Source organism: Canis lupus, chromosome 1, assembly GCF_011100685.1.
Source record: "Canis lupus familiaris isolate Mischka breed German Shepherd chromosome 1, alternate assembly UU_Cfam_GSD_1.0, whole genome shotgun sequence".
Taxonomy (NCBI): Eukaryota; Metazoa; Chordata; class Mammalia; order Carnivora; family Canidae; genus Canis; species Canis lupus.
The window spans coordinates 4,526,367-4,539,839 of record NC_049222.1 but is presented as its reverse complement, the minus strand read 5'-3'; the positions used below and the strand labels follow the sequence as shown (position 1 = coordinate 4,539,839).

General features: G+C 41.1%; 1 protein-coding gene across 1 annotated transcript in view; it reads left to right on the top strand.

Moving 5' to 3' along the window:
• The window catches only part of ZNF407 (zinc finger protein 407), a 448,125-nt gene that overhangs the window by 303,320 nt on the left and 131,332 nt on the right, over nt 1-13,473 (top strand). The window contains 1 exon segment of the mRNA XM_038525764.1: nt 5,368-5,546. Within this exon segment, the coding sequence (XP_038381692.1) occupies nt 5,368-5,546 (179 nt within the window).

The following is a 13,473-nucleotide window of genomic DNA, read 5'->3' as shown; positions in this document are numbered from 1 at the left end:
AAGTGTTTTAGAAGATTATTCATTTCAACCTTGTTTACACTACTAGCAAGTGATTGGAAACAACCTAAATGCCCATCAGTAGAGGATCGCTTAAATATAATATGCTGTATCCAGACTGTGTGGCTATTAAAAAAAAAACAGAGAAGAAGAAGGAGTGGAGGAGGGAGTCGGAGGGAGGTGGAAACAACCTAAATGCCCATCAGTAGAGGATCGCTTAAATATAATATGCTGTATCCATACTGTGTGGCTATTAAAAAAACAGAGAAGAAGAAGAAGTGGGGGAGGGAGTTGGAGGGAGGCTGAAGGCAGCAACAGGGGGCTTTCTCATGCTGAAGTGGCAAGATCTCCTGTGCTACATCCTTAGGTAAGGAAAGCAAGATGCTGACTAATGCTAGGCCAGCAAGTTTGTATACCAGGAGGGTGGCGATAAGAATGTACAATATATTTGCAGTCATTTTTAATTCTCCCAAAAGATTGATAAGAAGTTAAAAATTGTACCTGCCTGGGGCAGTGGGGGCAGAGGTGGTGGATGGGAGACTTTCACTGTATCTATCCATTGTTAGACTTTTTGTTTGAAATACACAAATGTGTGTTTGTTCAACAGCTTCACTGGTGCTTTTTGTTTTAATAACCAAAATAACATATATCAAAAGAGGGAAAACATTCAGAATTTTTCTATGCTTCCTTTTTCGTAGTTCAAATATAACATAAATTTAACCTAATGTTTTTTGTGTAATATGCAGTGAGTTAGCAAGTAGTACTAAAAAATAATTTTGCAGAGCTCTAGAAGCACTTTTGATATTCCAGTTATTATTTTGAAACACACTGCCTTTGAACCAAATAAAATATTTCCTTTATTACATATATTTTCAGAAGCCTTGAAATTAGTTCCCATTTTGGTCCTTTGCCCATTGCCCAGCTTGTATTTTATGTAATACGTTGCACATTACTCTCTGTATGTATATATTGTAAGCTGCCTCAGGATTGTCAACATGTCATACTCCTGAATCTAATTCTGAGTTTCCTCATAACTTTCCCATTCACATTGTGCATGTAGATCCTGGTACCAGCAAATCCTGCGTGCATCCCTAACCCCTGTAGGGAGCCTGCAGCCAGCACTCAGGCATCTAACTTCAGTGGAAACTGTGGCTTCCAATGCCAATTCCCAATGTCTGTCCTTTTCTTGTACCACACTGTCTTGGTTACTATGGCTTTGGAATAACTTCTGAACTCAGAAAGTGTGAGTATTCCAACCTAGTTCTTTTTTGAAACTGTATTGGCTCTTCTAGGCCTGTGCATTTCCATATGAACCTTAGGATCAGCTGAGGTAAGACATCCAGCTGAGACTTTGACAGGGAGTGCATTGAATCTGTGCATCATTTGAGGAGTATCACCATCTTAGCAATATCAAACCTTCCAGTCTATGAACATGGGACAGAAATAAGTTCTTTACGAAAAAAAATCGATGTCAAAGTGAAAACATGATTCAGTCACCCAGTCCTAATGATTGTGTACCCAGTTGGCTTAACTGCTGTCATGCCTAGTGATTTAGTCATGACCCTGTTTGAAACCATATCATAGGGCATCCCTCCTTCTCCTGCACAGCCCATCCTTGATTAGCACCACTTCAATTTACCATGCTAATTCCTACTCATAAGTTTTATTTTGGGGAAGAATGAGCATTTTTGGGCTGAATAGCATTAAGAATTACTTACCAGAAGGTGTCCAATCTATTTATTATTCCTCGAGTTCTGGGACATGTTATGTGAGGTTCTCAAGTGCAGGGACTGAAGTTTGCCCTTACTTACTGTAGATATTCTGCTTTAAATGATATTGGCATAATGTCATCACTTTTACTTCTTAGGCTTTGACTGGAATAGTTTGCTTTTGCAGGTGTGAAAGGCTCAGTTTTGTCCCAATATTTTAAAAAGTTTTATATGGCATGACATTAAATGCAGAAGAACAAATTTTGATTGCATACCAATACACTGTCATCCATGCAATACATAAGATGTATCTTTTTATTGCAGACAGACATTACCTATTTTATGTTCTTGTTAGCTTGTATTTAATGTGTCTTATCTATTCATGTATAAAAATTTTAAAATAAACGTACATGTATTATACATAAAATATATGAGGAGTATATATAGTATAAATAAAAATATATATGTATGTATATGTAAATATATATGTGTATGAAATGGTCCTTACTACCTTGTAAAATATCAAGTTCCACACCACGTCTTTCTTGTTCTAGTCTATATTTTTAAATAAAAAGAAGCCTCTCACCTTTTTAAATTCTCCCTCCTCCACTTTACTTGCTTCACCATTAGTCTTCTGAATGTTAGCTTCCACATGCTGTTTAGCTACAGAGATACAAGAGATGTTGTTTTATTTTTGTCCAAGATTCACCCCTTCCAAAAACAAACCACTCTGTTTTCAATGTCATCTCTTCAAGACCTTCACTGATGATGAGAATTCATTGCTTTATATTGTCTTGTATTTAAGTACGCATTATAAATTGAAGTTGGTGGGTTTTGGTGATTCTGACTTCCTCACTTGATCAAGATTGTCTTTGCTGATTCTTAATGCCTAGCTTTTTCATAAGGAAATAACATAGGTGGCACCAAAGAGTGGGTAGTCCTAATGAACGCACTAAGTACAGCGGGAGCTTTTTGTTTTCACTCCCTGGTGTCAGTAAACACTGGTGAGTTGAGGGGGTGTCATGGAGAACAAATGGGAAATCTGCAGAGTTAAGGGAGTAATTTGGAACAGTCACTCAGCTCATTGCAGAATTCAAAAAAACGGTCCTCTTCCTTTCAGTTATCACAAAAGTAAACATTAGTTTCATCCATCTTCAAGTGTTTTCCTGTGTTACTTCTGTCAACATGATGTCACTATTCCAAGGATATTTATACAATTAAGAGACTCTACCCTTTCCTTTGAATGTGCCTGGTATCTTGTATATACAAATATGTAAGGAAGGCAGTCTTCAGCACTCTCTAACTGTACCCTTTGATAGTCATCTCATCTCTTGATGCCCCCTTTCCTTCTCTGCAAAATGTCTCGCTGTCTCTGCCTCTAAGAGCAGTTACTGTGATAACATCAAAGTAGCAGGCCAGTGACAAGTGCAGAGGACACATGAGGTGCTTACTCATTTACTTAGTACAGTGATAACTAAAAAATAGGGATTTTTAAAAAGATTTTATTTTATTTGAGAGACAGAGTGAGTGAGAGAGAGTGCACATGAGCAGGGGCAGAGGGAGAGGGAGAAGCAGACTCCCCTCTGAGCTGGGAGCCTAACATGGGGCTCGATCCCAGGACTCTGGGACCATGACCTGGGCTAAAGGCAGACGCTTCACCAACTGACCACCCAGGTACCCCACCAATAGGGATTTATAGAGAAAGCAAGTTTGGTAATTCAGTAGAGGCAAGAAAGAGGCCATATATGCATATTTTTACAAACTTAACGTATATTTAGTCTAAGTTCTAAGGGGAACTGAACATAAAGCTTGACAGAGCCCTTGCCGAAGGCAAAGCTTAAAATAGCAGAAAAAAATCTCTGTTGTTGTTCTGGTTCTTTTTTCTTTTTAAAGGTGTTTGTTGTTATGAATTTTTAATATAAATATTAATATATAATTAAAATATATTTGGAAAATAGAAGTGGGCATTGCTGTACCACTGCATTAACATTTTACTGTGTTTCTTAGTAGTCTAGCTATAGAGGAATTTGTCTGTTAGTCTTTCTAACTCTAGATAATTGGGCACATGCGTTTCAGGACAAACTGCCTGGGGATGGAAGGGCGGGTAGCCTAACCTTTTCCAAGGGAATATCTTGGGTCCGGTTATAGGACTGTTCTCATGATGCAGGATGCCCATTCTTGAGGAAACTATTTGCGTTTTCACTTCTTCTGGATGTCACTAGGAAAGGGCACCTGGTCCCTCTGCATCTGTGGGATGCTGTTCCCAGCGCTGCTGTTGTGAACCCTGCTTTGCTTCCCTGATGTGCTTCCATTCCCTCTCTTCATGAGTGAAGAGACATCGTGTTTGGTGGGTCTCTAGAGTTCTAATGTCATCTGTTGCCTTCACCTGTGAGTGTTAGTATCACTGCTTTAAAATTGTTGGGTCATAACCATTTTTGCATCCATCACCGACATTCCTAGGGCACGTTCCTGCAAAGTCAGCATTGCAGTGCAGCTGAGTACTACACACAAATGTAATCCTACTTAGAAGTGTTGGGGTAGCACAGAGCCTGGTGAAGCTTCCGGGTAGGACCTTCCGTCATCTGGTGTGTGCGTTGTGGCATGAGCTTGCTAACTGCTGCTTTCCAACCTTAGCGGTCCCCAGACCTTCACGTCAAACAGTATCCTGCAGGACTTTGTTCTTTGGCAGTACCCTCCAGAGATGCTGATGATTCTGTGGCTTGATTTGTTTTTTCTTTTGCCATTCAATTTTGCTCTGTGGGAGATTGAGGCCAGCCTGATTTTCTGTTTCTTTCTGGTTAAGTGCACCCCCACCCACCACCAACCCACGTGGATTTGTGCAGTGGCCTTTTTAGTGCTATTCTAACAAAAACAAAAAGCAGCCGCGTATGTGTTCAGCAAGGGTCTAGGTGTGCAACGCCTGATGCAGAGATTCACGGAGGGATGGAGGGGCAGGTGGAGAAGTTTGCTTCTCAGGAAAGAGGCCTGTTCCCTGTTCCCTGGGCATTTCAGGGCTGGCATTTCTGAGCGTGTAGGAAAACAGTAGGAGAGGAGCCTCTTCGTGGTGCCAGGGCTGTTTGGTGTATACTGTACAGGGCCTGCATTGTAGCTCTCACTCCCTGGTGCTTGGAAACCTGCACCACGCTGGAAAGCTCCCTGGCACTTAACACACTGCTGCTTTTCTATCTGTGGACTGTTTTAGAGCTCACTTAACAGGACTTAAAAGCCAAAGCTGCTTTGTTTCCTTAGTCCTCTCAATTCAATGGAGGCAGCAATGCTTTCCTTTATACCACTCCTCCCTGGTGAAAGGTGTGTTCTTGGGGTTAAGGAAACTCCTTCAGTGCCCTCAAGTGGCACCAGAATAATTTGATATTAGAATCGTAGCACCTGGGATTTTGTGCTTCCGGTTCTGCATAGAATTCAATCACTAAGGTAAAAGACCAGCTTAAAAATTAGCACCAGAGCTAACAGAAACTAACAGCCTCATGGGATTACCCTATCGTACACGTTGAAACTACTGGCCGAGAACAACACGTAGACTGGTGCTTGGCGCACAGTAAGGCCTACATTGACTGTCGCTGATAGCATTGTTTCTGATCTCATGATACTCATGATACTGATTCTACCTTAATTTGGATTGCTTTTCTTTCCTACTTGGTAGGTCAAACTGTGCCGAAAATATCCGCAAGCACATTTTGCACACTGGCAAACATGAAGGAGTCAAGATGTACAACTGCCCCAAATGTGACTATGGGACAAACGTGCCTGTGGAATTCCGAAACCACTTGAAAGAGCAGCATCCCGACATCGAGAACCCTGACCTGGCTTACTTGCATGCTGGTAAGAGGCTGACACTATTAAATAGTGGTAGTTTTTAAGAGAATTTCCTTTCGTTCATGCAGAGTTAGAATGCTTTTTGTCCATTACGGTCGCTTATGTTAATATAGTAGAGCACATATAGCATCTGCTTAAGGACTTCCAAAAAAGTGTATTCTGGTCTTACCCCACTCCACCATGAAAAAAGGTCTTTTCTATCATATGTCATCGAGTGCAAATAGGACAAAATAATCCTCCCAGCACTGTAAAGTTTAGTAAGAGCAAATAGTTAACCCTCAGTTGACTAAACTATAGCAGTTGTTTGAACTCCATGTTTTGATGAATTGATAAAACACTTTTAACTTTTTTCAAAAAATGTTTGTGATTTAAAATGTTATGCTCGGGATCCCTGGGTGGCGCAGCGGTTAGGCGCCTGCCTTTGGCCCAGGGCGCGATCCTGGAGACCCGGGATCAAATCCCACATCGGGCTCCTGGTGCATTGAGCCTGCTTCTCCCTCTGCCTGTGTCTCTGCCTCTCTCTCTCTCTCTCTGTGACTATCATAAATAAATAAAAATTAAAAAAAAAATGTTATGCTCTATCCCTGTGTACCACTGTCTTGGGATGAGTACCTGGAAAGGGAGAGAATGTGCCCTGGGGTGGGGTGAGTTGAGCACTGCAGACGGAGTACTATGGTGTCAGCATTTCCGAGAGATTAGGAGGGGCTCGTCCACAGTGTGAGGGATGTGGTGCTGGTGGCCGAGGCTGGCTACTAGAACATTTTCACCTCACTGAATCAGAAGTCAGACTTCACACTCTGGAAGCGTCAGATGCACAGCAGCAACTGCAGGGTTCAAGAAATCTATCCCTGTATGTAGCCCAACATGTTTAACTAACAAGCATGCTTTCCTTGAGTATTGAATTCTCACTGTGCAGAGTGGCCATGGGATGGATTGTGAGTGTGAGGTCATGTTTGAGGAAGTACTTACTCTGAAGGAGGTTTAGAGAAAGCCCCACAATGTAGGCCAAGCAGTACTCTACTTAAGTGATGCCAGTCGATACAGGGAATGTTTTAAGCAGATGCTTTGGGATCAGTTAGAGCCACATGCAAACTCTCCTTTCCATACTCACCCTGTGACCTCAGGCAGGACAACCTCATCATGTCTCCCTATGCAAATCTACATGGTGGTATCTGTTTCAAGGGTCATTGTGATGAGTTAAAAAGCTAATGGCTTAGCACAGTACCTTCTATGCCTGCCTAGCAGAACAATGCTGAAGGGCTGGTGATGCTACAGGAGTGACCATGGTGTTTAAAAGTCATGGGAACCCCTACCCGTTTGCAAAATATGTAAATAATATTTGCTCAGATAACATTAACATCAAAAGAAACAGAACTTAATGAGCGATTTGAATTAGGAAAATGTTATTAGTTATTAACACATTTGACAATGTGTATAAGGGTATTGCTTGTTTTTTGCTGATGTATCCTTTTCCAATTTCTGTTTATGCTCATATGATTGACTTTTTAAGGTAACTGTAGAATGTCTGTTGTTGTCATCTGTGTTATATCCAGGGCCGTTTTTGAAAAACAAAAACACAGGTCAGTACTCCTTGCATTTTGGTAACAATACTGAAAAGGTTTTGAACTGAGCAGTTGATAGCTTTAGGCACAAGAACAGATAAAGTCAAATTGAAATATCTCCTGGCCATCAGTGCCTATGGGTTCTTCCTTAAGAGGAGTCATGACCACACAAATGCCAGAGATTTGCCTGTGGAAGGAGGCACATCAGGTAACCACCAAGCAGGCGATGTAAAGTGATGCTGGGTCATGCAGAAAGGACCATTTTTAAGGCCATCCTGCTGTGCCTCCTTCTCAAGGTGTGTCTCCTGTGTTTGCACTGCACCAGCTGGACATTAAAAATGGGTTATTTTTCTAAAATAAAGTATTTGTAACTTTCAGATGAATGACAGGGAAGGGGGGAAGAAACTAATTGCAGAGCCTAGATATGCGTCCCTTTCGTCGTTCTGGGCAGCAGTAGCAGCCTGTGCTAGTGATACTGAATGTTTCTTCTAGAGATGTTTTAAGATATTGTTAGTATAAAACAAATTTTAAGAAAAATCATTCTAGTTTCCCTGTGTCTGTGTGTGATGTGCCCGTGCACAGAATCCTAGTGTTCGGTTTCTATTTATGATTCTGTTGGAAACTGTTGTCTGCAGAAGTCACGGCCAGGTTCCTCACTGATGGAGCCTGTTTGGTCCTGTGCAGTGTCTGCTGTCGGTTCTTCCCTGTACATGGCAGTAGTGCTCTTTGGTAGTATTTTTTGCTTTGATAAATTTAGCTTGGTTAAGAGGAAACTTAAAAAAGATAATGTATTTTAGGCTGACTGACTTTTTAACCTTGCAATTGCAAATCATAAGTGGTACATTTAAGGTTACGGGAAAGGCGCCTTCCTCAGTATAAAGTAAGGTATGAATCAAGATGTTGGTGCTCTTCCTTCCGTATCCTTTGGTAGTGGGATTAGGCGCCATGATTGGATTGATGAACCCATGCTGGGCCGTAGGTACTGTGATGGGGCCCGCGGAGGCCGTGGCGGCAGGGTTTTCTCTGAGAGTGGCTTATGGTCCATCAGCGGTGTCCTCTGGTGTCTGCACGGTTCGTTGCTGAGCCGAGCATCTCGTAACCCAGCATTCAGTGAACCATATGATGCAGTTCTTTTAATAAAAGATTGAGTTTGGGATCCCTGGGTGGCGCAGCGGTTTGGCGCCTGCCTTTGACCCAGGGCGCGATCCTGGAAACCCGGGATCGAATCCCACGTTGGGCTCCCGGTGCATGGAGCCTGCTTCTCCCTCTGCCTGTGTCTCTGCCTCTCTCTCTCTCTCTCTCTCTCTCTCTGTGTGACTATCATAAATAAATTAATTAATTAAAAAAATAAAATAAAATAAAATAAAATAAAAGATTGAGTTTAAAACTCCCCCAAAATAAACAAAATCCGTCTGGTCCTCATGTGGCTCCACCATGTAGATCAAACATCCCCAAGACCATTGGAAGGGACACATTAAACAACAGCCCCAGAAAAGACTGTGAATAGTGTCATTTGTGATATTTTAAATTTAGGTGAGATGATACTTTGAAATTTATGTGTTAAAGTAAGGTATCATGGTTTTTGTTGGAAAATAGCTCTGTAGAAGGATTTCCTTTTTTTTCTTTAAGATTTTATTTATTTATTCATGAGAGACACAGAGAGAGGCAGAGACACCGACAGAGGGAGAAGCAGGCTCCCTGCGGGGAGCCCGATGAGGGACTCGATCCCAGGGCCCTGGGATAATGACCTAAGCTGAAGGCAATGCTCAGCGTTGGCACTGAGCCACCCAGGTGCCCCCAGAAAGAAGATTTCCTGTGATTGTGTACCTCCCCGGCTCATATACATGAAGTGGTACCTGCAGATACGGAGGCCAGGTAACATAGCCAGAGTTCCCTGGAGACCAGTTCGCACCCTGGCACCCCACTTTGTAAGGTCTCTATGCATCTCAGAGCTTCCCGGCCTCATCTGCAGAGTTAGGAGCATTCTGTGCTTCCGTAGGTATGGCCCTTAGGATAGGATAGATTTAAAGTCAGCCCCATTCCCTTGTTGACCGACTCCAAAACTGTTGTTTTAATTCTGTGGGTCCCAGGGTTCCCCCTCTGCATGATGGGGACAGTACCGGCTGTTAGCACAGTGTTCCCACCATCCATACCAGGTAACGCAGTGTATGCTCAGTGAGACGTGGCCATACTGAGCATCCAGGATTGTCCATTGTTCTTTGTCTCCATCACTTCTGTGGGTGATTCATTGTCGTTCCTCTTGATTTCCGAGAACTCAGAGAATGATTCTAAAGGCTTTATGTGAGCTCTAATTTTGGTTATAGCTTTTTTTGAAAAACAGATAAAAATGGTTATTTTTAAAATAAAAGTTGATTTTTTAGAAATGTATTATTTGATTCCCAGGCATTTGGTGATTTTTCTAGTTATCTTTTTGTTAACTATTGAAATAGTAATATAAATTGATTTCTAGCTTCTGTCTACTGTGCTTATAGAACATAATCCTGAATTATTTACATTCTTTGAAATTTATTTATGTTTTTTTTGTGCCCAACATTTGGTGAGTTTTGGTAAATGTTTGAGACATACTAGAAAGGAATGTAAATAATGGTGCTATTTGGTGTGTATTCTGTGATCCCTACACATCACTGATGCCAAGTTTTTTTACTGTGCCATTCAGGTTGTCTATAGTCTTACATGTTTTTTTTTTTTTTTTTTTTTGCTCCTTCTGTCAACAAGAAGAGTTGCCCACTAAGATTGCGGGTTTGTCAGTTGTGGTGGTGATTGTTGTTTTTTAATTCTCTTCCTTTTGGCTTTATTTATTTTGAAGATCTGTCCCTGGCTACTCAGAACTTTAAGATGGTTTTATACACATAACCACCTATCGTAAATAAAATACATATATTCCCTTGTACTTATGAAATGTTCCTTTCTGTCTGTACTAATGCTTCTTGCCATCATCCTGTGTTTCATATTTGTGTAGCCACATAAGCTTCTTTATAAGTAGTATCTTGCCACATTTGGTTTTTTTTTTATCTGCTGTGACGATTTTGATCTTTCATAAGAAATCGTCTTTTACTTTAGTATTTATACTTTATATCATTATCGATACTTTCATCATGGTCAAAAACTGAAACTACCCAAGTGTCCCATCAAGTAGAATGTGCAAAAGGCTGTGTGTTCACCACACGTGAACCAAATACAAAAAAGAAACTGTAAATAAATCTCACAGTCATAGAACTGGATGAACTAAAACCACACACAAGGAGAGTATTCTGTACAGTTCTATTCTCATTAAATATAAAAGCAGGCAAAACTAATCTACGGTGTTAGGAACCAGGGTAAATTTTCCCTTGGGGGCAGCAGTCACTAGAACGAGGATCGCAGTGCTCCTCAATCCAGATAGTGATATTCTGTTTCTTGTTTCTGATGTTGGGAAAGGATTGTATTCAATTGGAGAAAATTCCTCAAGCTCACCCATGAGTTGTGCACGTTTCTGTATACGTATTTTTTTAAATGATTTATTTGCTTCCTGTATTTCTTTTTTTTTTTTTTTTAAGATTTTATTTATTTATTCAAGAGAGACACAGAGAGGGAGAGAGGCAGAGACACAGGTAGAGGGAGAAGCAGGCTCCATGCAGGGAGCCCGACGTGGGACTCGATCCTAGGTCTCCAGAATCATGCCCTGGGCTGAAGGCAGGCACAGAACCACTGAGCCACCCGGGCTGCCCTGCTTCCTGTATTTCTAAAGAGATTAATTTAGGTCCATTCTAGATCCAATATGATGAGATTTTATAATCATATTAATCCCCATAAAGTTGACATCAAAGTAAAAGTTGCCAGAATTCTTTGTCATTGTACATCAGATGTTTGTTTGTTTGTTTGTTTCTATTAAGTGAAATCCATTTTACCCCCAAAATGATCTTTATTTCACCTTTATATTAGCAATTGCTTGTCTACCATCTCGGTTATCGAAGAATCAGCATGGTGTTCATTCACTACATCCTGGGCAGGAGTGAAATACTCTCTGTGTTTGCAATACACGTGACCTCTGGTCAGACTTGGGTGGTTATGTCTCAGGATACTTTGAACATCACCTGAAAGAAGGGAAGATGAAGGTTGAGAAGGGCATAGGGAAGGTTGAGGGGAGCATGTGTGACTCTCGTGATGCTGCCAAGGAAGAAAACAGAGATGTTTTCTCTCAGGAATGCCAGGTGAAGAAGCACAGTTAGGCCTCCACAACTCAAAGAACGAGCTTGCTTCTGAAGTGGCACTCCCTGCTGCTGGGTGAGTGCCCACCGGAGGACGGGGTAGCCTGGCCACTCTCTGTAGTGTGACTGTAACATTGATTTAGTTCCTTCACATTCCCTCTGAGAAGCTTGGACTTTAAATGTGGGAAATGTTTATGTGTTTTCTAAAGGTGATGATCAAATGATGTTCTCTATTAAATTAAGCATTAAGTGATGATGTGGTGTTTTCTCTAATTCCTTCATTTTCTACTGGTGTAGGATTTAAAAAAAATCCTATTGAAATTGATATGATTTTCATCAGTTCTTATATATTAGGTTATAATATATAAGGTTACCTGGGCAGCATGATATCCTACAAATCTACCATATTCTCTTCACAAAGTAGGATTTTCATATTGTTCTTTAAGATGATCAGTTTTTTCATTCTTTAAAACTTATATTATTTAATTGCATTCCGTAGCAGTTTCCTCTTACTGTGTAAGAGGAAGGAATGTGAAAGTTTGATTCTTATCAAAACTCAACATTCTTTTTCTTTCTAACGCTAACTAATCCAGTACCATTGAAGCTATAAGTACACTTAACTGATCACTTCTATCTCTGCACATGCACCGCTGCGTATTCAGGCAGACTCAATTCCCTATTCCACCCTGGAGCCCCTTTGCTTGATCTACCACAGTTAAGGTAAAACAGCTATAGCCTTTTGTATCTTAACCATTCCCCCTCATTTAGTAGAATATTCAAATTTCCTCATATAAAAGATTTTCTTCATCATTAATTAAAAGCATTAGCGTTCTGATCTGCAGAGCCCTGTAGAAATGTAGTCTTCCCCAGATTGTGGGGCCTTCTATTTTTAACCCCATTACTCTCAGCCCCTTTTGTTAGTTGGTGCTCTGACACATGTCATGACATTTTGTACAATAATTCATTTTATGAAGAGGTCCAAAAAATCTCAGAAAATCCTGACAGTGTCTCATTGGTTCTCCTTACATAAACCAATTATTACTTCAACCTAAAAAGGAACGAAATTTTTTCTGACATGATTGCCTTTGGTAAATCCATGCTGACTCACTCCTATTAAATTGTACTTCTCCAAATGTATCATTAAGCTCATCCATAAGTATCATCTCAAATTTATTTCCTAATATAGATGTTAGACTAGCAGCTCTATAATTTTCAGCCTCTACCCTCTCTCTTTGTAACCTTCAGACTGGATTCCTTGTTTTTCAGTCTCCTGGTATTTCACCGCCGACAAAAGACTTCCTAAAATAATTAACAGTTCAACAATTTGATTCTTTACCTCCAGGCATCACCCTTGGGTTCATTTACTGTTTTTCTTAACTGCTGCTACACGTCTCTGTTCCCTGGTTCTTCATGCTCTGGCGCCTCTGGTTTGGTGGCGTGCCCTGTGTCCACCTGGCATGGCAGGTTTGGCGTTTCGGTAACTGGCTTTTTCTCTTTGCTCTCTTTCTCATTCTCGGTCCTGTCAGATTCCCTAAGTTTGGAGCTAACTGTCCCATGAACCAGATAGCCAGAGTATGAATAATGCCAAAGCAGTGATTTTCATCAACCAGCTTTTTCCAGCAACAGACAGACCTGCTCTCCAGGATCGGCTCATTTTGAAGATATTTATCAGTAGATGGAAGGTTACTGATAAGCAGATCCTCTCAACTCATCCCTGTTTCTCTGTTATTGAGTAATGTACTGAAATACATTTTTTTCAAAACCTAAGTATACATTTTAAGATATTTTTAATTCAGTCTGCTGTTCTAACTTTTCTTCAGTATGTCTAAAACCTCCTTTTTCTGTTTTTCACTGTGGAGCAGGGTTAAGGACATAGGAGCTTCTTTCCATCTGTTGGGCCCACGCTTCTGCCACTTGCCTCCCACGGTCCTCCTGCAGTCGGGCAGTCCTGATTATTGGAGAGTCACCCTCACAGTGTGTGGTGCAGTGTCCTACCCTAAGGTGGCCGCTGCATAGTCCTAAAGAATGCTATGGTTTTTCACAGTCACATCCTGACTTCTCGGTAACAAAGGAATGCAGGGAAGGGTAGCAAGAGTGTCTGTGCCAGTCTTTTCAGTGGGCCATTCCTTCAACACAAAGCTCTTTGGGAGGCGTCATTCCCAA